Source organism: Pomacea canaliculata, linkage group LG8 (assembly GCF_003073045.1).
Source record: "Pomacea canaliculata isolate SZHN2017 linkage group LG8, ASM307304v1, whole genome shotgun sequence".
Classification (NCBI taxonomy): domain Eukaryota; kingdom Metazoa; phylum Mollusca; class Gastropoda; order Architaenioglossa; family Ampullariidae; genus Pomacea; species Pomacea canaliculata.
The window spans coordinates 22,373,695-22,398,587 of NC_037597.1; the positions used below are offsets into that span (position 1 = coordinate 22,373,695).

At 36.3% G+C, this 24,893-nt stretch overlaps 2 protein-coding genes across 3 annotated transcripts; one reads left to right on the plus strand and one right to left on the minus strand.

Moving 5' to 3' along the window:
- Positions 1-132: 132 nt before the first annotated feature.
- On the minus strand, positions 133-12,418 carry LOC112570281 (T-complex protein 1 subunit delta-like). Its single transcript, XM_025248662.1, has 14 exons — positions 12,160-12,418; positions 11,683-11,732; positions 11,440-11,529; positions 11,194-11,302; positions 10,577-10,719; positions 10,124-10,245; positions 7,096-7,231; positions 6,485-6,624; positions 6,080-6,176; positions 3,733-3,840; positions 3,466-3,596; positions 2,314-2,548; positions 1,850-1,963; positions 133-1,704 (listed from the first exon to the last, which is right to left on the minus strand). The coding sequence occupies exons 1-14, from the start codon at positions 12,260-12,262 to the stop codon at positions 1,684-1,686; spliced, it is 1,599 nt and encodes a 532-aa protein (XP_025104447.1). The 5' UTR covers positions 12,263-12,418; the 3' UTR covers positions 133-1,683.
- A 122-nt stretch (positions 12,419-12,540) lies between these two features.
- On the plus strand, positions 12,541-22,981 carry LOC112570280 (denticleless protein homolog). Of its 2 annotated transcripts, none has more exons than XM_025248660.1 (15): positions 12,541-12,687; positions 12,844-12,950; positions 13,459-13,492; positions 14,797-14,892; positions 15,002-15,184; positions 15,832-15,897; positions 16,148-16,269; positions 16,643-16,731; positions 16,968-17,071; positions 17,623-17,727; positions 18,220-18,332; positions 18,870-18,959; positions 19,272-19,380; positions 19,735-21,254; positions 21,488-22,981. In XM_025248660.1, exons 1-15 carry the CDS (start codon positions 12,636-12,638, stop codon positions 21,524-21,526), a joined length of 2,829 nt encoding a protein of 942 aa, XP_025104445.1. In that variant the 5' UTR covers positions 12,541-12,635; the 3' UTR covers positions 21,527-22,981. The 2 variants fall into 2 exon arrangements, with proteins under 2 accessions (XP_025104445.1, XP_025104446.1); XM_025248661.1 differs by having other exon boundaries at positions 16,658-16,731.
- The last annotated feature ends 1,912 nt before the right edge of the window (positions 22,982-24,893 follow it).

Sequence of the window (24,893 nt, forward strand, 5' to 3'; positions counted from 1 at the left end):
TGCATGGTAACAGAAAGCACACACTACAGCAGCCAAAAAGGGACAAATGAGCTGGTATGAAATATTTTCAACAAAAACAGCTGATAATAATCCTGAAGAACAGAATGGCAGGAATCAGAACAAGGAACTGAATTATGAGAAACATGCTTTTATTAAAAACAAAAATAATTGTAAAAAAGGGTGGTGGTTGAGGAATATATGAACACAATGGTACAGACACCATGAACAAAGATCCTACACTTATTGCCCGCTGCCATATTACATGGCAAACTGGAGAAAAAAATTAGCATGCTATTAGACTTATTAAAGGCCAGAAATGAACGCACACAAAGAGCATCAAGCAGATTTTTTAAAAGTTAATGTTTATTTTTTCATCACTGATCCTTAATCTTTGGTTCAAACTTGTTAAATAGGATCGTTTTTCTCGTACCCTGAATTCAAAGCTCAAGTAGATATTACTGTATACAGGTTTTTAGTCATCTTTCTTGGCTTCAATACAGTGGTCCCCTTTGACACAGAGGTGGTCACCACTTTTCTGTCAATGCATCTGCCACACTGAACAAGCATGCACATTCAAGTTGTTACGATTGGGGACCTTAACAAATGTCACCCGTAGTTGGCATTCTGGAGTTTACTGTTACCTACTAGGCTATACTGTTTTCTGTTGATGACCAGCTTAAGTCTTTGATTAAACTGACTGTACACATTTCTTGTCCAAGAGACTTGTTTCATGTATTCCTATAGCATCTGGTCCCACACACGCCAAGTATGTTCCATCACGGTTCTATTTAAAAACAGGTTACATTGACTGACTTTTTGCGACCAATGCAGATCCTCCTCCTTGTCTGTGAGCAGGCTGAGTGTCACAAAAATACATTTAACAAGGGAAATGTTTTCTCCACCACAATGCAATGCATTTTTCATGGAATGTGGCCAGGTATAGGATTTGAGAAGACTACACAAAGGTCTCAGTTCAAGAATTTCTCAAATTTAGTTGGTTCTGGCAAGTTAAGAAAGATGGCAATTTTACCTTCAGCATAATATATAACACTGAACTGGTCATAGCAGTTTTTAATGAGAAGCCAGTGGCACAGATTCTCCTTTATTGTTAACTTTTTCATTTTCTGATTTTCTCTCTCCCACCAGTCTTCAACCTCATGTGCGCTTTAACATTTACTTTGCAAGAGACAGCAGAGAGCACTATCATGTGGTAAACCATTTTAAATATTTGATCTAGCAACAGGCATTTTCATATTTTTAAGAAAAATCTCAGTATGAGGTCAGCCTGTGTGGCACACTCATTCTCCAGGAGAAATAGGTCGATCCCCAACTGATTGCAACTTCAGATTACAGTTCTCATCAGCCACTTTGCATAATACCACAAATGATAAATGATGCACACTTTATCCATATACACTTAAAAAAAGCAACACAAATTTTGCTTAACAAAGACTTAGTGTACATTTGTTGGCAGCACACTTTCAGTTTGCACTGAACAGAAAGATAGTCTGCTGAAGGTATCAGTCTTACAGTTGTGCTCCTGCAATCAAATGTAAATTTCAAATATTTTAAAAAGAATCTGATCAGGCACCTAAATCACAAGGGCAATGTCTGACCCAAAGAAGCATGAAGACAAAATGCTGGTAGTCTAGAGCAGCGTGGTGCTTGTCAACTCTGCATTATTCAGCTTCGCACACAGTTCACCTGAAATGAGTACAACAACTGCTACATATCTGGCAGCTTAAACAAATGTCTTACACATCAAAAGAGTCAAATCTTCCAACAAAAGAAATATTTCCAGATAGCTCATACATGTAAGATCCATAAATATGCAAAATAATGTACTTACAATATCATCTATCTTGAGTATGGAGCGAACAGTCTCGGATGCTAAGGTGATGGCACTAGTAGATACAAGTAATGGCTGTACAACACTTTCTTCAAGGATATTTGTAATGGCACCCTGCAAAATACACATAACCATGTTTATTGCCTGAACAATCATGTGTAAACTAAAACTTTCATCTTTAACTATAAAAAGTAAGTGCTGTAAAATGTAACAAAAATGTCATTAGCATAATCTTGTTTAAGTGCTCATTTATCCTACTGCACCATAAAATGTAATTCAACCAGATAAAAATGACAATCTTTTGTTTACATTATAGTGCTGTTTACTAAGCACTTAGCCACTTAATATGGTGTATCATTAATACTGATACGGAAAGAACATATTTTGAACAAAACATTTAAACATAAGATGATAAAATAGTGGGATAACCAGCACACACTGTGAAGGGCTTAACTATTCCATACCTTTCTCACATTGATGCCAGCTGTCAGCTCACCCTGGGCATGTCTAGTGCGAAGGTCAGTGACTGTTGAGATAGGATTGAGTCCAGCATTTTCAGCAAGAGTGAAAGGTATCACTTCCAAAGCCTCGGCAAAAGCACGGAAACAGTATTGTTCCATTCCAGATAGGGTGTTGGCATATTCTGCTAAACGCATGGCCAGTTCTGTCTCTGGAGCACCACCACCAGCAATCAAAGCCCTGTAGCCACAATTTTCAGCATGTTAAAACCGTTCAAGATATCTCAACAAGAGTACCACCACAAGCAAAATTATGATGTTTTGAACATTTTACACACTAGGGTTTCAAGTCGCCACTACTCTTGACCTTCCATTAGCTTTAAATGATCATATTTTAATACAGTATTTCTTGTCTTTTGACTATACAGACCACCACCACTCTTGATTATTTGATCTACATATGGCCCAAATATTGAATATGTGTTCGCCACCAATAAAACACTGATTTATATTCTGCTACAAATCACAAGCTCTAAAGGAGTACTCCACAAAAGCTTTCAGGTCATCTTTTCTACTGACATCGTAATGGCTTTTCCAGTTATCACTACTATGAACTACTGATTGATCTTTTCTGTGTTCACCATGGAAGAAGCAACCCTTTTACAACCTGTAGATTTTAACCATAATAGATCACATCTTGGTCTACAAAGAAAATTTCATCCAGTGGAGCAACAACTAAGTCTTCTGTTAACTGCAATGAGACAGCTGAAAGACTGTTATCTTCTTGTGTTTGTTAAACAGGTGAGCCACACTTTAGCCAGGGAACCATGCTATACAAACTATATATATATTGCTGGAACTTTAGAGTTTCGTTTTGTGCAAGTACAGGATGCCAACTATACTCCCAATGAGCAATGTGTTTGCTCCATGGATTTTCTCATCTGGTCATACTTCAGTTCCAGAAATGATGACTAGCAGTTAATATTATTGTATCTTGTTTTTGTAAAGCCTTTGAGCCTGCCTTGATAATGGGGAAATGTGTTATAGAAATCATCTTTATCATCAATATACCAAAGGTGTAACAATAAATGTCCACAACCTGTTAACACTAGATCTATAGACTTTCACAATAACATACAAGAGACAAGGACAACACACCTTTTCTTGACGAGGCATCGGATGACACATAGTGCATCATGAAGAGATCTCTCTGCTTCCTCAAGAACCAACTTATTTGAGCCGCGAATCAACACTGATACAGTTTTACCAGGGTTGGCAATGCCGGTCACCTGTAAATGCAGCAAAAAATGTTAATAAATCCTGTAATAAATAAGCATATAAGTTTCATTCTAGTTTATTTAAGGGGGCAAAAAGAATAAAATTACATATCTACTCTCAACCCACAAGCCAAAACTTTTAACTCACCTTGACAATTTTGCTTGAGCCAGCCTGCACTTCTTCAACAAGATCAGCAGATGAAAGACTCTCTGGCACAAAGTGATCAACACTTGCAATAGGTCTACAGCCAAGAGTCTGGAAAAAAAAAAGAAGTCAAAACAGTATGTAAACAGAGCCTAACTGGATAGAGGGGATTAGCTCTCCATCTTTTCCTGAGTGAAGTTTTGTGTGCAATAATGATATGTGCATCTATAACGTAATTTTATATATTCATGAAATTAATTTTGTGTCTGCGCCACTTTTCTACACCATTTTATTTCTACTGCCACATTCGCGCCATCTTGCCATAACTTACATTTTAGATCTGTGCATCAGCAGTGTCAACTTCAGACTGATTTCTTTTCTACAATTGCTGTTAAAGTTTCGATGATGATTTGTCACAGCAAGCTTCATGCATAGCAAAACGCAGGTCTGATAGACTAATACTGTGCATCTCACTGAAACTAGTCAGTGATCGTTAGCGTGGTGCTCTAACAAGAGCTGTCATTATGGAACCTTATTTTTGTCTGCAAAAAGTTAAGCCACTCTGTCAAAGATTAACAGTTGAGCTTCCATAAAATAAAAATCCTACCAACTATCAACTACTTTTTAAAAATCAGAACTTAATTAACTTAGTAAGATTTCATGCAATGGCAAGGGTGCAGACCACATATGTACTATTGGCGTTATTCGGACAAGCAATAATCTTGTTTTTGAGACCAGCGTTTATTATTAATGTCAGTATTTTTTGTTTGGTAAAGCACTTTGAGCCTGCCTTTGATGGTGGCATAAAATGCTATATAAATCAACTTTATCCTTATGTAATAAAAACAAAAATACAATAAAAAGACTACCTTTATGTTGCCTGCTGAACGTGCAGACTTGCTAAACAGAAATTTCAGTCTGTTGCACCATCGCCATCTTTGTTACGATCAAAATCTTTTAAAACTGTAGGTTTTCAATTAGAGATAGAGATTTTAGAGACATCAGGAACAGTTCTTAATTGAACATCCATGAGATATCACTTTTGCTTCTGGTGTTTTCCAGCACCCATTTTATTTTTATACATAATTCATGCATTCTGCGTTCGTGACTTCTGAGATATTTTTTTATACCAAGATTTAATATGTTCACTTGTCTTGTCAAACTGTGCATCAATCCCTACTGAGTTCTGGCCATTTTACTGACAACAGAAGTGGTTATTGCTAGAGGTAAAAACCAACTGGACATGTCACTTCAAATTCTTAACAAATAGCCACGAATGATTCAAAGAAAAGTGATACGAGAAACTTGAAAATATCTTCAGGACTATTTACAACATATACTATTCATTCGCATAGCGAGTTAGGAGACAGCATGCCTATTCTAAAAACACATGCCAGACTTTGAGTGATCATTGTATGCATAACCGAGGCTCAAACGAGCCATCAATCCGAGAAAATCTATGAGAGGATAAAAAGTGAATTTATTATTTAGCACTTATTTTTCAATAAATTACACAACCCTTGCATAGTATACATCAAAATATTGACATGTGGTGTATCTCTATTTGACCGCTGCACCCCCAAAACTGCCATTTTCTCGTGCCACCTATAACCTTCAAGCAGGTTTCTTTCCAACAGCATTCAATTACAAATCAAAATTGCTAAATTTGTGTAAATAGATCCAGTAATCTCCAGATGGTGCAAAATCACAAAGAGTTTTGTTCTATCAGTTATTACAAAATGCACCTAAGATGATAATACACAATATTGATAGTTGGCTTCTTTCTGCATTCTTCCGAAGAGAAATGGGCAACCACCAAATTGTGTGCTGTTATGTCACTGCTTCATCTTTGTGTTTTGTTTCACCATTGGACAGTTATTTGCTCTTCCTGTGCAGGACACCATGATTGTCTTTTTCTAAGCGAAGCATGTTGTACATGTGCATCATTATTACTGTTAAGTACTTTGAGTCCCGCTGTTGCAGGAGTAAAGTGCCATGCAAATGAGTTTATTATTAAAATACTGACAGTTACAAGTGAGCAGTAATTGAAGGTTATACAATGACTGTAATTTGCTGAAGGAAGATTTTGCATAGGCATTGGTGTAAGTTAACAGTAAAACGGTTCAAATTGCTGGAAAAAGGGAAGGCATACTTTGGCACTTGTAATGGTGTAATATGCTGGACTGCAGTTAAAAAAAAAAAAAAGGTATTTTTCAGCACTGACCACAGCTTGAACATTTTGACAATTGGTTGCACATATTTGGTCGGACAGAAATGTAAAACAATAAATTTGGAAACAAAAATTTATGGCCTGTTGCAAGAAAAGATAATATAAGAAAGAATCTCGCACCTTGCAAACAAACTCCACATCTTCTCGTTCAATATCCTTGATGACCATTATTTTCATCTTGGCCAGAAAGTGTAGTGCTAAGTCTGAAACCGCATCCCTGAAAAAAAAAAACAACCCCCCAAAAAACACTATAATCTTTCACAACAAATGTTAACCACATAAGTATAAAATACTGACTGCGAAGGTTATAAATGAATATAAAACCTTTAAAAATCTGAGAAGACACATTTGTGAAGCTTTGAGCAGACACCCCCACCTGATTATTTTTTTTTTTTTTTTGCAATCCTAACACCAAAGAGGGAGTAGGTTATATAGACCATGCAAAATATCAGAAGTATTTACCCATTACCCCATCTCCAATAGTATAAAAACAATCCCCTCACCCCTTACTCCTAATCAACCAACCTGAGGATAGATTTCTGGATGAGAAGAACGTTACATCCAGCTTTCTTAATTTTCTTGATGATTTCTAGGATGTAGTTTCTCTCTTCACGAAGGACTCTATCCATCTGAGCATAATCAGACACTATCACTTGGTTTTCCATCTGCACAAAATAATTGTTTGACTATTAACACATGTGCATACACAACACAATCCATCCACTTCCTAGATTTTCAATGCATTTTAAAAAGTAATTTGTGATTTATGTTAATCAGAATTTTTAATATTACAAGCACTACCTACAAAGGGAGGCAACTTCCCTTTATCACCAAACTACTAGTCTGATCAGCAGCAGGCTGGACAAGCCTGGACCACGCTACTCCCCAACAAGAACCATGTTAAAAGGTGGAGTGTTAAAGAAGGGTCAATTTGACTCTGTAGAAAGGGCTGCCTATAACACTAGTACTTGATATGTTGGTGATAAATTTTACCAAAATAATAAACGTAAACACACAAGCAAAGCACAGAAATATTAGGTGTTGGCACACACACATTCCCACTGGTGTAGCTATTTAGAATATGCTTTTGGTTCATTTAGTTAATAATATGAGTGACCACCTCAAGAATAACTAACATCAGTTTTAGGCGGTGAGATGCAAAACTGGATAAGAGCTATCTTGGCCTTTTCCACTTTGGTTGGACCACCAGCTCCAGCTGCACGACTTTTGAACACAAGCCCATCCACCAGTTCTGTATCCTCTAGTGTACCCCTGTGGACAAAATGCACAACAGTCAACTTTTGTGCAAAATCCTACCACTATCATGGAATGGTTAAGTAATAAAAAAATTTACAGATAGTCATAAAGATATCAGTTTTGCAAAATGTGAACAGAGACTACAGGGTAATAGTAAGTAAGAGCTGAAACCAACCTTCACAGTTTGTTATAATTATTATAAAGACAATCATAAAAATAGCACCACTTTACGGGGCTCCATTTCAAAATGCTCTCTTCCTTGAAGCCAAGACAGGCCTGTAAATATCATCAACTGGAGACTTTAGGAACTAAATGTAAAGCCAGAGATTTAAAATGAGAGCACTAGTTAGTCTATAAGGTACAAATAGGAAGATTTCCAAAGTGATTTCATCAAAATGAAAAGTCCTGAATAATATTATTACGAGTTATGAGAAATTGCCATGGGGGAAAAAAAAGACTTGAGGTTTAAAACACTGGCTAAATAAAAAGAAGTGCAATGAAGGTTTTATTTTTTCCTAAACAGCATCAGCATGCTTTGTCTTGCGCTTATGGCTGTGGAAGCATCATTGCCCATTTGCAGACAAATTTTGATCTCTCTTACATGGATTTTGTTTCTGCATACTGCTTTTCATTTGTAAAAATCTGTAAGGCACACTGAGTTTTTTTTATTTAATAGGGAAATGCACTATATCAATTCTCTCTATGATCAATACACTCAAAAAGCAGTAAATATGATACAGGACTTAACATCAATATATTTTTATTTTATAAACAAATTATATTACAGACTTATTTTTCATCAACTGTGTTTATTGAAAGGAAAAGAAGCTGCCCTAGTGTATGCTCCATCAGAAAGATGGCTGTCTTCCTGCAAAGTCAGTACAGGTCTGTGTATTTCATCACATGGAGACACTTCTAGGTACAGAATTAATTCCAGCCAAGCAGGATGTCTTTTCAAAGAATACCATTTATCTTTCTGCAAAAGGTGGGTTTTACATATGATGCTGATAAGGGGAATACTAACAGGGCTCAAAGACATTAAATAAACGTAATATGGTATTAGATGATAAGTATTGTCTCCTTTAACCAAATTAAGTCCATTAAAGATCTGATTGAAAAGGACAGAACTGAGAACTCTCTGGTTTTGTTGACTGTACTGTTAATTATTAAATTGAAAACTATATAACAAGCAGGATACTAGTTCGACAAAAAAAGTTGTCAACACTTAAAGTTATGGCAGGGCAGAAGGAAAACTAAACCATTACACCCAAGAAAAAAGTAGCATTTGCTAGAGCCTCTGACAAACGTATCAACAACAAAATTAACTGGTCACTTTGCCCCGATTAAAGGAATTATTAATGAGTTAAATGTTGAGCATGCCTGAATTATGCTCCATCAGACAGAAAGCTTTCTTCCTGTCAAGTCAGTACAGGTCTGTGTATTTCATCACATGGAGACTTTTCTAGGTATTTCCCTTCAAGGGAACAGCTGGGGTCCTTCTACATTTTGACTAAATGGCCAATGCAAATGACAAGCAAAGACACAAATTACGGTAATACTCCAAAGTTATTCTGAAATCATTTGTGACTATGATGCCCTCAATAATTCCTGGTTTGCACTGAAAATATCTAGAATCTATTCCCTCAATTTTTCCACAGCTAATCAAGCTTCAGCCCAGCAAATTAAATCTTCAACATCACCAAATAGCTAGGAACAAATGGTAACATCAAAAACAAAAATAACTTACACTTTTACCTCACTAAAAGAGATTACAAATGTGTCAAATGTTGAGCATGCCTGATTTATGCTCCATCAGACAGATAGCTGTCTTCCTATCAAGTCAGTACAGGTCTGTGTATTTCATCACATGGAGACATTTCTTCTAGGTATTTCCCTTTAACCCTACCAGACCTGAAGCCCTGAACCTTACTGTTCCTTACACCTGGGCTCCTGAACATGTTCCCGTATTAGGCAAAGTTCAGAAAATCAGGTTCAGGTGTATAGCGGCAGATTTGGAAATTATTGAAAAATTGGTCCAGCAGTAAGAAATTACCAAAAGAACTGGTACAGCAAACTGGCAGGGTAAAGGAACAGTCTGGATTCTTTAACATTTTGGCTAAATAGTCAATATAAATGCTTAAAACTGTTGTGAAATCACTAGCAACTGCAATGCTGGATGCACGTTTAAAGCTAAGATAAGTGCTATTTCTTTCTAGACTGCAAAGGTCAAGTCTTCCTATACCAATCAAGTTTAGTTGGCACCTTTAGAACTAGTCATAGTGTTTAACTGTCAGTTTATTAACCAATTTAGGAAAAATGCATAAATTTTGTTTATGTCCTAGAAACTTCACTTGCCTTAATATGACAAATGTTTTATCAGATGCGGATCATCAAGCTTCCGCCCACAATATAAAATCTTTAAATATCACCAAAAATAATGCCTAGGAACAAATAACATCAACAGCAAAATTAACTGGGCACGTTGTTCCCACTAAAAGAGATTATGAATGTGTCAAACACTAAGTCTGATTTGTGCTCCATCAGACAGATAGCTGTCTTCCTGTTTAGTCAGTACAGGTCTGTGTATTTCATCATATGGAGACATTTCTAGGTATTTCCATTTAAGGAAACAGTTGGATTTCCTCAAAAGTTTGGCAAAATGGCAATACAAATGCTTAAATTATGGTAAGCAAGGACACAAATTACGGCAATACTCTACGCTGTAGTGAAATCATTTGTGACTAAGATGCCATCAGAAATCTCTTGTTACAAAAGAAAAATTCACTTTGGCTAAAATGATGCAGGCATAGATTTTTGACATGCAAGACTTCTGAAAATGCACTTAATGGTTGTATACTATACATTTCCATTAACAAACTGTTAAATAATAATAATAAAAAAACTGACCCAAGGTATCTCATAAGCTTGATATCTCTGAGATCAACATTGGTAGCAGTGGCAGGATCAATGACCTTGAGAACAGCATCTACAGCAATGGGGGCTAGTTGACTGGAGTACTGGGAGACAACCTGAAACCAAATTATAATAAAAAAAAAACTGTTCATAAATTTGGAGATCCCAACATATACATTAGTTGTTAGCAATCTGGCTAAAGCTTTGCATAAGAACAAATTATGCAAATTACATGTTCTATTTTTTTGTTTCACACACACAATTATATTTAGTTCCATCATCGCTGCATTTACATGCAAACTTTTATTCTATTAAGGGCAACTATATTTTCAACAGGACAGGGTTCCTTAATAAAACAATTGTTCTGTTCCTCTTGGTCAACTTTTACCCAATATATGAAGAGACCATACTGAGAACATGAGCACAGGTGCCAGTAAAATCACCAACCTTAGAATTTAAAGAAGTGGAAGCACTCTTCAGCAGTGATTCCCTGTCTGACAAGTCGAGAGGTGTGACCATGCTTTCAAGGATTTCCACAGACTTGACTGCTGCACTTTGGAATGACTCCGAGATGGTAGTTGGATGGATTCCTTGTTATATACAAAAAAAAAAAAAAGTTTAAATTATGCAAACAAAATCCAATCTGCAAAATTTGCTCTAAAAGCAGAATAAGTCCAAAAGCATCCAGTTAAAACAACAAATGTTTCACGATGTGTTACACTAGCAAATAACCGAAGAAGTTTATCAGATTAGAAAGAAACTCATGTATGACGAAAATATCCTGTCGAAGATGATAATCATCAGAAGGCTTATATACTGAGGAATCCCAGTATGTTGCCAGGTTGTCTGCTCTACGTTTAACACTGCCAAGCCATGAACATGGAATGCAACTTATAGGGAAAGGGTGTTAGTATTATCTTTTTCTGAACACACAATTATCTTGATCATGGATAACACATGACCACAACGAGAACAGAGTTATTTATTATGAATTTCGAAACAACAAAAAGTCTTTAAAGTTGGAGCAGGGCAAATGGTTTAAAGTGAATGAGCTAAAATCTTACCTTTGGCCAGCAGCTTTGCACTTGCATCCAAAAGACTTCCAGCCATAATGACTACAGAAGTAGTGCCGTCTCCAGCCTCAACGTCTTGTGCCTTTGAGAGCTCCACTAACTTTCCAACAGAAAGATTCAGCCACTAAGTAAATGAAGCACTAGCATCAATATAAAAGTGGAAAGCTATGAAGACATTGCTATAATGTATCTCAATACTTTTCTATAAAACAGAAAAGCAAAAGATAATTGCCTCACCATCTTGGCAGCAGGGTGAAGCACCTGCATCTGCTTCAAGATTGTTGCTCCATCATTTGTGATTGTGACATCTCCATTAGCAGCCTGGATCTGAAATCCCAATACATCAAATCAGGAACAAAACTAGTGCTAGACCTGATGTTCCCATAGATTAATTTTTCATTTTCAGTTAAAACAGAAGTTAAAAATATTTTCTATGGATTCTTAAAACAAAAAACAAAAAAAAAGGAAACAAAGTCTTACCATCTTATCCATGCCTCTTGGACCAAGGCTCCTAATGGCATCGGCCACAGCTGAAATATTAAAATCGATTTGTTTTAGTTCAAACTGTTAGCGTCCAGTACCTTCGTTTTTTTGTTTTTTTTTCACCCAAAAAAATACACGAAGGCTTATTCTGAGACTAAGCGTCGCAATCGGTATTTGTTCCAAAACACTGCATGACACTTTAGTATTTTCGGATGACTGTCATATATATTAAACAAACGAAGACAATCCTTCTGAAATCATTTCACATACATGTATATACTACAATTCTCGAATATTTTGGATAGTTGTTTACCATAGATACACGATTATTAAAGAAATTATTCTCATTCACAGATTTTATGTACCTATAAAAGAGGGTGATCAGTAATGATTCTGCATAGTTTATGCTGAAGTGTCTTCAACTAAGCATTCGCGTTAACGTTACACAGCACCAACCAGAATAAAATTGCAAACCTTTGGCAGCAGTAATGTTACTGTAGCGAATCTGAGTTGGTTTGTCCTTATCTTGATACTCAGATCTCCGCATCATGCCATTTTGCCCTCCTCTACCAGCCATCCCTGAGAATCTGGATGTTAATACTTCACGGTATATATATTTTTAAGAGTAAAACAGGCTCGATGATGACGGATTTCTTACACCACTTTGTCACATGGATAGCCGACGATTCTGGAAGTAAAAATGGCGTGTGGTCATTTTCTCGTATCATAGTTTACGAGATTACAGAAAATAAAGTCTTAAGGCATTTGATTAACGTTTCTTGAATTTATTATGTTCTAAACACATTAATCACATAAAATGATAAATTTTGTAACTAGCAATAAAATCTATAAAAAGTATTATCAAAACGAGGCTATCGTCACAGCGCGCGGAACTTTAACGCGGGATAGTGAAAGCGCGTTATGGGCGTTGTTTAGTTCAGCATCTTAATATGTTTCGACAAATTTATAATCGAGAACTTGGCCACTGGAAGCAAAATCTTTGTAAGTAAATCAGAGAGAGAAGCATTTCAGTTCTTTGGTGAATGCTTAGTATTTTTGGTATGATTTAATAACGATGGATGATAAATTGCACCCACAGCTCTTACACATTGTTAGTGGTACTACCATTACAGAGATTCATTGCATTTTCTATTTCAGTGCCTTACCAGAAGCTACCCGATGTGGCTTCTAGTGCGTTCCTCGAAAGATTTGAAACTGCTGATAAAGTACACTTATATCAGCCATTCAGCGATTTTGAGTTTGACGTAAGTTACTGCTTAACGAAGTACCACTAAAGAGTATATATATATTGTTATTATAGTGGTGCATTATTAGTCATTAGATGAAGCCGAGATCATTTCTTTAAGAGTATGAAAAATGTTATTATCGCTAAGCATATGAACGAAGATGCTTTTAGTTTTTCCGACTCAGAAAAATCCTTAGTGGCAAACTTTGCTAGCGGTTGCATCCATCTATGCAATCCCATCCTCATAATGAATAGTCCCAGTTTTATCTGTGATATGCAGACTTGTCTTTCGCAAGTGCTCAGATTGTATAGCTTGCTTCCTTGGTATCATTGAAGACTGTGCTGTAAAGGACAGACTATTTAATTTTGAGTCTCCGATGATTTAGAAAGACATTTTCAGTTTTCATACTAAGCTGGCATCCTTAGTAATAACACCAGTGAAGTAGATGAATTATCGGAGTGGCTTACTATGCATTTCATATAAAGATAAGTAGAAATTTAAAAACTGTCTGCTTTTTTGGCTTCAGTTAATGATCCCAATGGCGTGCAATTTTGGAAAAGGTAAGTAGACATCTTTTTCAGTTAAAGTATTGGAATTGAACAAATATAAAACATAAAGAAGAATGTCCTTCCATCTAAATGGATTTTTTCCCCCCTGTTGTCTGGATTTTCGTCCATTTATATGCCAACTGTTTATATCTGTGCAACCTGCCTCTGTTTAGGATTGTTTTTATGTCTGCACCAGGTTGTCTTTGTTCTTTATATAAATAAATTCCCTTAGTGAAACAGAAAAATACGTCACAACTTTTCCAACAGCCCAATACAGTGTAGGGCCATTTAGCCGTGGTGATTGGTGTCCAAACTGCTTAACCGCAGCTTAAATATTTTTTGACAATGCATAAATAACAAATAAATAATGAAAAAAATAAATGTTTCTTTGATCACAATCCTTTCTCTTAACTTTGTAGCGTTGTATGATGTGAATCAGTTACAATGGGAGCCTCCATAACGCTGACACCCATTGTGGATAAGACAGATTAATATTTGGATTTCATTGTAAATTATTTTATTGTTTATTGATATAGAGGCCATGTCCAGGTCTGCGTGATCCATAGTGTTATAAAATTGGGATCCAAGCATTTTGTGCGGCTTAAGCGAATTTGCGGATTACTGGCCCTACACTGTATATAAATCTGCTATACTATTGAAATGCTTAAATGTAGATTATAACTTTTGCAATTGAATGGGGGAGATGTGTGTGTGTGTGAGAAGGAATATGTATGTACTTTTATCCAATAGAATTATAAATCAGTGATGATCATTGACTTCAGGAGAAAAAGTTTCTGGGGTTGTTGGTCCAGAGATGGCTAATGAGGGCAATCTTGACACAGAAGTTTCTTTCATATGGGGCATGCAGGGGATGGGGTTTTGGTTAGGGTGGCTGCTTGGGTTTTACACATTGCAGGTTTCTGGTCTTCTGCTATATTACATCTGACCAGCTACATTACGAAGAGGGGGGCAAGGGTCTCCCATTATTGATGCCAAAGTTTTTAAAAGTGGCATTGAAATTGTGTGGCACGTGTTTGGCTTTTCAGCAAAAAGAAACTGCATTTGGCTCTGATTTTATAAGGACTATGTGTTATTTCTTTTCTTCTTTTAAAGAAAAAATGTTATTTTTATGACAAAAGATTTAGTATTGGATTGTTCTTGTTACTTCCTAAAATAAGATGAATGTTTTAGATTTATTAAGCATTTATTAGCGATGGCATATTTGCTGTTTGAAAAAGTCCCCAGTACATTAATGACTTTATGCAGTGCTAAACATATTATGAAGAAAGAAACAGTGACATGTGTATGTGTTTCAGTAAAGTGGAATCTTTTAGGAGTGTCGGATGAGATGGGCAAGATGGTAATTTTTAACACGGACAAAAGCCTTTCCGAGAAACAGGCAGTTGTGCAAGGTGAGTGTTTTCTATGTATCATATCAGGAAATGTAACTTTTTAATCTAACATTACTTGTGATTTCTTAAAAGAAAAGGTACAAATAACACTGGTGTGCTTTTGTTTCAGAGCTTGATGCCCACACCAATGCCATCTTTGATTTTCAGTGGGTGGATGATGACACAAAGTTGCTAACAGCTTCTGGAGATCAGACAGCAGCACTTTGGGATGTAGAACGTGGAGAGTCTGTAAGCATATTCCGAGGACATTTTTGCAGTGTGCGAAGTGTGTCTTCTGATCCTAGAAATTCAGGTGATTATTTCTTTTTCTATTAACTAGATAGCATAAAAAAGACATTAAAAATATTTTGACTTAATCATGCCATTTACCTTTGTTCCAAGGTACTGCCTTGTTGCTCTAATATAGTCTAATAGAAAATGTAAAAAAAATAAACATAGATCAGCATCTATAAAAACAAAAATACTGTATCGTGATACAAACTGATTATACACAGCATCTGGCCTTGCTTCCCAGCTCCACCAGGTGTGCAGTATGACACAGCAGACTGAAAGCATGGTTGTTGATCCACAAATTGAAAGTGAATGATAATAAAAATGAGGTCCCTCCAACAGCCTTTGCGAATAAATGTTTGCCTTTATTTTCTTTGGTTAACATCTCTCTACCATTCCATCAGGAATCTTGGTGTTACTATTGACACACTCTTGTGTCTTAAATCTTGCATCAATACAGCCTGTATGTCCATCTTCCTTAAACTTCGCAGGATTGGTCACATCTAACTATTTTTCTTGGAACAAAAAATGTCTGTCATGGTAACAAACATTTCTAGGTTTTGTGTTTTAAAACTCTAAAAATAATTGACCATTACTCTATGTTGGTTAGCCAATAGACAAAGTATTTTAAAAAGTGCTTAGATTTTTTTTTTTTTTTTTTGTGCATAGCATTGTTCGCAACTGGAGCTAGAGATGGTCATATCCTGTTCTGGGATTCTCGGATCCAGACAAAAGGTAAATTTTGAGACTTTGCAACACTTGGCTAAACACAATTTTAAAAAAAGTACAACGCAGCAAACAGAGTTACTAAATGAACTGCTTATTCAATATGTCTGTAAACATAATGTACATCACAATCTACTTAATAAAAAAATTGATAATTAATATGTTCATAGAGAGTAATTAAAAAATCCAGAATCATTCTCTTAAAAAATTATTTGATTCTGAGCACAAAATAACAAAGTTTTAAATTTCATGTTTTTAGTTGACAGGACGCATGGAGAATATCGTCCACCAGTCAGATATATATGCAATGCTCACAGCATTGTAAAAAGAACAGAGGTTAAAGCTCATCGGCGAAACTTCCGTGAGAAAGGTCCCATACTGGTAAGAACTTTCCCTGGTCAGATTTGTATTTCACTCCACCTGTAAAATGTTAGTAGTATAACTTAATTCTATTTGCCAGCATTGGGCAAAATCACATGAGACATTAAAAAAAAATTTAGAGTGTGACTAAACTCAAATCTAAAGTTGAGTTTATAATGATGCGTAACACCAGATTTACTAAACTCCTAAAATCATTAAAGCATACAAATTCTGCAATTAGGTAACTCTTCAATCAAAAATAAACCGTACATCACTAACCTCCCCTTGCCTGATGGTGATGAAATATGTAATTTCTGTTCTGGACTTTTAACGAGTATGTTTTTGTTACCTTTTTGAATTAACAGTTTCAGTTTTCATGCATGAGATTTTACAGTTCTCTTCTGCACAGGACACACAGCAGAGTGTTACATGTCTGCAGTTTCTTAGCGACCATCTGCTGATGTCTTCAGGATCTGTAGATGGGTACACACTAAATTTATCTTTTGGTATTAGAAAGAAGTAATGTATCCTTGTAATTTTTGTTTATTATTATTCTCTAATGAATATGTGTGTGCACATAAGTGCCTGAGTAAAGAACTTGAGATATGTCAAGACTATTTCAGCAATGAAGTTTAACTTATCAGAAAGAGAATGTTTGCTCACATGCATTAAAGCTTACTTGAGAATTTGGCTATTTACTGTTCTCCCCAATTTTACAGAAGCATTAAGGTTTGGGATCTGCGGAAGTCTTACACATCTCTTGTCACCCTTCCAACCCCACTGCAGTGTTTTACCTACCCAGGAACGACAGGACGTCGACCAGGTAGTGAACTTTTGTGTTTAATCAGTGGTTAAGGCTTATTGAATATTTACTCATTTGATGCAATAGGAAAAGATCTCAAGAGCACTACAAAAAATCTTTAGCTCCATTAGGGGTAACTTTCCCTTTACTGTTGTTTAACTAGTGGGTTGGTTTGCACGATGTCATTGATCAGTAGTAAGCAAAACTGCTTTGTTGTCAATGGTCATAGAGGCTAAAGAATGGACAATTGCAGTCAAGTAAATATACATTAAAATGCATTAGATTAAAAATATGGGTTAGAAGAGCTTCCCTGATGCACACTGAATTATTCTGTTGGCTCCCCTCTATCATTCTTCCTTCACTGCATTCTAATACCTGTAAGTGATGGACAAAAATGGATACTCTGTCCCCCCTTTTCCCCATCACAATATTGTTCACAAGCTAATTTGATTACGTTCTTCTTTATTCAACCTCCCTTATTGGGCAAACCTACAGTAAAATGATAACATTCTTTTTGTGCTAAGATGTGAGATGTGACTTTTGCTTTTTGTTTTTTTTTTCCTGCCAAAAAGGTGTTATCTGCTTTGCATTGGACAAAACACACTCTCGAGTATTTGCTACCTACACTGACCATGCCATTTATGGATTTAATCTTGCAACTGGAGACAAAAATCCAGGTATGATTTCTCTCCCATATTCATTCATGATTGTATGTCGTGTGGGTATTTACTTGTATTCAGGAATGAATGCATGTGTATCGTTCTTTTAGCGGGGTGTGTGTTTTATGAGCTGTTTCACATGCCATATCTTGAGTTATGATTTTCTTATCTTTGCTTTGATTTACTTATTTATACTTTGTTAATTTCTTTCAAATCGCTACATGTAAAAGAGGTGATAGAAATGATGGATTTGAAATTTAAGCTGACCATAATTGTATAAGAAAAGCTATATTTATATCACAAACTTTTGGTGGAGATGGGAGGTGTATAGGGAAAGGAAAATGAGATGAGATGTAGGCGAGATTTTATGATGTGAAAGCATCATAAAATATAAATTTAATTTGAAGAAAAACTAACGAAAAACATTTCAAATACAAGTTTTTAACATCCTAAACCTATAGCACTGAATTTTAATGATTGAAATTCAAGACAATTTTTTTCTAAATGCAGTGAGCATTTTCAAAGGCCACCGGTGTGATACTTACTATGTCAAAACTTCCATGAGCCCCGATGGAAGGTACTTGCTGAGTGGATCCACGAACTCTAAGGCTTATATTTGGGAGGTTGGTAAAAAATTTTATTATAATGAATTACACATTGTAATATCATTACCTTCACCATGCGTGACAAATTCTCTGGTGTTAGTTTCTGTAACAGGCTTCTTTTTTTTTTTTTTCATGGTGGGGTTGTTAGCCCTACCACAACCTAATTTACCTCTAGGTTGAGGTGTCCACCTTAGTCGCCTCTTATGACATGCCTGGTTGGATGGCAGGGACTCTATTCTTACAATGCTCGCTAGGCAAGCATACCCCGGGGTCCCACAGGGGACATTGTAATATGAGTGATTGTAAGTCATTCTGTGACAGTTGTTACAGCTGTGGATTGTTCAGGTCTGCAAACTGAAGCAGAATACTGAGGGGATATTTTCAACCTCATTAATTGATAAGTTATTACTGTCTTGAGCTCCTATTTCATATAAAAAAAAAGGTATTTACCACATGAACTATATTGGCTCTTGATATTATTTATATTTTTTTTAAGTGAGTTTCATTGACATCCATTTATATTGACTTTTTCTAAATAAGTTTTTCTTTCAACAGGTTGATAAACCTGAGAAGGCTCCTGTTGTTCTCAAAGGTCACATGTCTGATGTTGGGGGTGTTGCTTGGCACCCCAGAGACTTAACCAAGGTAAAGACTTCTGTCAAATTTACTTGGTTATGGGTGTCAAGAACAAAGGACAACCCATATGGTTGCATCGGACAGGCAATTACTCAACTGAACAATAAGCCTCCACAGTCATGTTGACATGCACATGATACCATCAATAGATATTTGTCGTACAATGTTACATTGAAGGAAAGCTGCAAAACAATTCAACCTGCAGGAGTGGTTGCATTTTGTACTTGCAATAATACAGACAGTACAAATGTAAAAATAAAAAAAGCAAAACTGTGCCTGTTAATTAAATGTTTAAGTTTTTTTTTTTTTTTTTTAATTCAGTTGGCAACTGTTGGAGATGACAGCATGTTACTTCTATGGAATTTGCCAAACAGAGAGCCTTCTGAAGAGAAGCAGAGAAGTTATGGCTATGCCAAGTCTCTGAAAGTTGGTAAGTTGGAAAAAAAAAAAAATTCATAAATGCACTGAGTTTTTGTGAAGTGCATTATTGTTATGCGTAGAAAGATAGATTGATATAAATGTTGCAAACACCAATGTGGAAGTAAAAAGGAAAGTAAGAAAGCATCTTTTGAGGTTTTTTTCTCTTTTTGTTTGTTTGGATCCCAACCATGAGTCCTTTTTTAAAGATGTTTTTAAAATCACAGAGGCTGTTTTCACTACAATATACCAGGAGTGTTAAAGATATATTTTTGGGAGTGTATTTAATGCTTATCCTCTTTGAATTATGGTTCTTTAATATTCATTCATAAAAATTTAATATTCATCAAAATGTACACATTTACAGGAAAGAAGCCAGAAGACACGGACAAACACAGAGGGTCAGTCTTCAGAGGCCAGCTGGACCCTGAGATGATTGCTGCACTTGAAGCGTGTACCCCAGACAAAAGTGACATTCCGTCTCCATCTGTTCCAAACACATCTACCCCATCACATCCTAACAAAGAATTAAACGTTTATTATGGCTTGCGAACTGCTGCCAGCACCCCCCCACACATGTGTGTCATGCGAATGCGGGATAATTCCATTCCTGGACAAGAAAGTCCAGCAACTCCTACCACTTGCTGCCCAGTCACCATTCAGGAGGATATGACTCCTGGCAGGCATAAACCTTATCCTCCAGTATTCTGGGTTGGTGAGCTAGGCAAAATAGCAGATGCAAATGGAACTGATGTATCAAATGACAAACTAACAGAAAATAAAAGAGCTACACACAGATCAGAGATAATCCACAGTATGTCATCATATCGCAATGAAAATGCTGAAAGTGTTCTGGCTGAGCTGAAAGAAAATAAAGTATCTAGTGATTTTGGAAATGTGGCAAAGGATGATTCCTCCTTAGCGCCTGCCTTTGTCCATTTAACGCCAACTGTCATCAGACCACAGGGGGATTTAAATCATACAGGGGAAGCCAAGTTACACCGAACAAGCACACAAGACATGATGGATGCAGGGCTAGAGACTCTGGGTGCAAGGTTCCATTCCACGACTTTGAAACGAAAATTGTATGCTGACATGGATGACATGCTTCCTGAAAAAGAGGTTCCTGTGAAATTTCCTTGTCTTTCACCAAGAAAAGTAGTCAATTTGGCAGAACAAAGTGTGGTACAATCTGCAAGTGCAAGTTCATCAAAATGTATAGAATCATCAATGAAAGACTTTTGCAAGGTGCCCACTGTGACATCTGGCCACCAAAATGATGTTGATAACAAGCTCCATTGTTTGCAGGCTCTAGACACAAATAGCCCCACCAAAAAGAGGCCACTTGGTTCACCTTCTGAAGGTGAGCCCAATGCATGTCCTTACTTCAACAGTGTTCTTCCAAAACCGCAGACTTCCAGTGGCACAGATAATCCTACTACACATGTGTTGTTTACTTTTCCTACCAAAGCAAGTCAGTCACCAACTTCTCATCTCTTCTACTCCCCAACAATGAATCTGCCAAATCGTGTTGTAGATCCTCCTGTACCCAGATTCGTCCCAGCATCCCTGCCTTCAGAGCCTACACCCAAGTTGGACTGGCTGACAACCTATCGTCTGTCTTTCTCCACCAGTCCCACAATCAAAACCAGCGACACCAAGAAGAGTGCTGCAACTCCTAGTCCTAGCAGAACTAAGAGACTGAAAAATTCCACCCCGAAAAGCAAGGAGAACCATGCCTCCACCTCCACCACCTTCATAAACAGTCCACATGCATCCAGGAGAGCAGGAGGGATGAGCACATCCACCAGAGGTGAGAAGAGCACATCATCCTCCAAGAAAGATAGAGAAAAGCTAGAGACATCACCTGCCTGCAGTTCATCTAAGGTGAGTTTAAAGTGGGATGATTTATGTGTACAGGCTGTTTTCACACTAATTGTTCATACCACAGTTTCATTAAAAGATGACTTTCTTGTATGTCTCTTCATTGCTAAAACCAAAAAATTGTCTATATGTGTATTCATGTATCAGGATACTTGCTGCACTCTTGTGACATTTGTCACATCACTTGGATGTGTAAAATATGTTATTGTGAGTTGCAATTCTTTGGTTTGTTTCAGATTCCAGGAAAGAAGTCAATTCGCCATTACTTTCACTAACATTCTTCAATCCAATACCACATTTGTAAAATACAAAAGGTCCTGCAAGTGAGAACTTTATTACCCATTTACCAAAGAGCATGAGAAAAGTGCATTTATAATTTTATTTATATGAATTCCTTTACTTCTGACATTTAATATCCTTCTGAAGTCATGTATCAAATGTAAATGAAGCACACAGTTCTGTGATAAAGGCTTTCTGCAGATGTGTTTACCCTTATGGGTTGCAATCATTAGGGCAAATCTTCAGTATTAGGGAAATTAGGGCTCATATTTCTTTAAAAAAACTTCTCACCATTTTGTGACAGGATTGAAGATGCTGTAAAGAATGTTAAGTCTTTGCTTTACAACACTTCATCCTGTAATAAGTGGTTAGTGACAGAACATCAAAAGATGGATATCAGGAAAAAGAATAGGCATAAACTTTAAACCAATTTCTTACCTTGTAAGGTATGTAATACCATATGTGTGGAATGTTCTACAAGTGTTCATTGAGTTTATTTTAAAAAGGGATGTTTAAGGTCTTTAATTTTTAAAATACCACCTTGGAAATATTTTTTTTATTTTATGCTTACTCGTAAACATGCATTTATGTAAGTTTGACAAGATGTTTGTGGATTGCAAAAATTTTTGCTGTAAGAAAAAAATTCTTGTTCGTGCATTATCTGTGTTGTCCACAAAACACATCTTTGAAACAGTTGTGATGAATGTTTTATCTTTTATAGAGAAATGTGAAATAAATTTCAGACAAGTCATAGTCTAAGATGACCTAGCATTAGTCTTTTACAGGTGAAAAAGTTTCATGACTATATTTGTAGTGACACTGTATGTATGTATATATTTGTTTTACTTTGTGTATGTACAGACATCCAGCACTGGAACAGCACCAGAATGTTTGTCACATAGTTACCTATGTGACAGTCTTGCATAAGTTGAAAGGGTCATTTTTTAGATGAGTCAAAAGCATCACATAATGCCACTACAATGTGGTGTCTAAGTGTTTATTAGATGATGCAGTGAATTGGACCGCATGGTCATCTGGCATTTTGACACCCTTACGGTTTGAGAGCTGTCCTTGTCAGAGAGACAAGAAACTGAGATAATGGTATACTTATGTAGTGAGTAAAGTATTGATGGCAGAGAGGAGAGCACTGACAGAGTAACGATAGTTGATACAGTAATGGTGGAACTAGTGAGTTCAGCTTCATGGTGTACAATGATATCTTGGCTGATGAGACATGCACTATGTGCAAGCTGGATGACCAGTGGGAAGCTGTCAACTTGCAGAATGGCGCACTACACCTTCACCCTGGACATTTTCCCAGAGCCATTTCCTGGTAAATGGAGTCGATACAAAATGTAATGTGTTAGTAAAAAGGCAAATTTTGGGGATGGCAGACTTCTAAAAGGGAGCAAAATATTTTGCACAACGGAAGGTAGCTTTCAGTCAGGTTTTAAGGATACCTGGAATGCTTACAGGAGTGCCCTTTTTTTTTTGTTTGTTTTTTTTGCAATGTGCTCATTAACCATGAGGCTGATGGCTATCAAGGATGAACAAATAGGTTTGAAGTTTTTGTTTCGAAATCAAATGAAACCAACATAGTAGGACGTTTCGGCATCTTTAAAAAGGTTTATAATTGGACTGACACCTATGAGAGAAAGAGCCGCCATCAAAGGCAAAATGGCTGGTTACTCCCATTAGCGATGATTTATTTTAAATGGAAATGAAGCAAAAGAGGACAGAGAGAGAAAATCCAGGATCTTTTCCGCTGCAACCAGTGAAATGATGAGCATGAAGAATACTATTGCTTCGAATTTCTTTTCTTTAAGGATATTTGAATCTCAGTTTAAGCGAATGTTGTAAATTAGTCAAAAAATTTTATACTCAGATAATGTATCAAATTCTCCCTAACTCTGTTTTGTTCATTCTTCATTATATATTTATGGAAAATACTTTGTCTCTTATCTTGTTATCCACAGCGGTGTCGAAAATATTTTAGCACTTCATATTTTAAAAATGAGGAAAATTTTAAAATCTAGTCAGAATATAAACTTTAGAATCTGACTTTTCATGCTATGACTTTTCTTTTAGTCCGACGACCATAATATGCCACTTAACATTTTACCGGGAAAACCGAGGAATAAGGCCTATTTTTATTATTGTTGTTGTTGAAGAAGGATTAATGAGTGTGAAATTTATTTGATTGTAAGGAAAAAAATTTAAAATGCTTACTTCTGTGAATCTATGAGGAATTTCAAAGGATTTTTGTGAACAGTTTGTTGTCATGTGTAGAGAGAGAGAGAGGAAAAAAGGAAAGAAAAGACAGGAGAAAGATAAGGAAGAAAGAGAAGATTATAATTCAATAGATAAAATGTAGACAAACGTGGTTTTTTTCTTCTGAGAAAGAGAGGTTGGAGGATAGAGATACGCAGAGACAGCAAGAGAGTGGGACATGACAGAAATACAAGAGAAATGAGGGAGAGAAAGTGCCACAAACACAAGGTTTTTAATATGATGTAAATGTGTTAATTTGACAGATTGTTACGATTGCAGTTTTCAAAAGTTATGTATATAAGATGGATGGCAGTTAGCTAGCAAAACGGTGAACTACACCTTCCAAGAGCCGTTGCCTGGTAACTGAATTCGGTACAAAGTGCGACTTGTTTGTTAAAAATTCAAATTTTGAGAGACAGTTAGACTTTTGATAGGGAGCATAACATTTTGCGAGAACAGAAGGTAACTTTCTATCAGATATAACAGTGAGGGAAGGGTATCAGACCTGGAGGCTAAAAGAAATGTCCATTTTCGTGCAGTGTGCTCATTAACCCTGAGACTGATGGTCTGATATCAAAGATGAACAAGTCCTTGAGTACATGAAAGACACAACTTCAGCATTAAAGAACAGTTTATTTAAAAATACTGAATGTATAATGCACGTGAGATTCACGAGTAATGTTTTGTACAAAGTAAACAAGCTTACAACTCTACACTTGCAATAGATACATCCTCTAGTTTATACAGTTCCTTTAGCAAAAAAATACAATCCAAGACATGTAATTTGTTGCGTATAAAGTTCACGATGAAGGGCAAGACAATACACCAAACTGAAGCAAGGCGAATAACTACATTTAAAGTTCTGTTCAAAAAAGGAAATGTATGCATCAAACCCCACCCCTCCATTTGATATATATATATGTACACAAATTAAGGGTGGAAGCAGGTATAACGTCCGTGGACACACATGAGGTCAACACGTCCAGCTAGAGTGAATACAACTTTCAAAGAGCAGAATGTAAGGGTGTCTTAGATGAAATTTAAAAAAAAAAAAATTTGACCGAGTAAGACGACACCTGGTTAACAAACGAA

Excerpts from the sequence above, each read along its gene's own strand:
- LOC112570280 (XM_025248660.1), top strand. The coding sequence starts at position 12,636 with ATGTTTCGACAAATTTATAATCGAGAACTTGGCCACTGGAAGCAAAAT. Across the intron at positions 12,951-13,458 it reads TCAGCGATTTTGAGTTTGAC|TTAATGATCCCAATGGCGTG; the intron begins GTAAGTTACTGC and ends TTTTGGCTTCAG. Across the intron at positions 17,728-18,219 it reads AACTGGAGACAAAAATCCAG|TGAGCATTTTCAAAGGCCAC; the intron begins GTATGATTTCTC and ends TTCTAAATGCAG.
- LOC112570281 (XM_025248662.1), bottom strand. The coding sequence starts at position 12,262 with ATGGCTGGTAGAGGAGGGCAAAATGGCATGATGCGGAGATCTGAGTAT. Across the intron at positions 11,733-12,159 it reads TAACATTACTGCTGCCAAAG|CTGTGGCCGATGCCATTAGG; the intron begins GTTTGCAATTTT and ends TTAATATTTCAG. Across the intron at positions 7,232-10,123 it reads AAGCTTATGAGATACCTTGG|GGGTACACTAGAGGATACAG; the intron begins GTCAGTTTTTTT and ends TTTTGTCCACAG.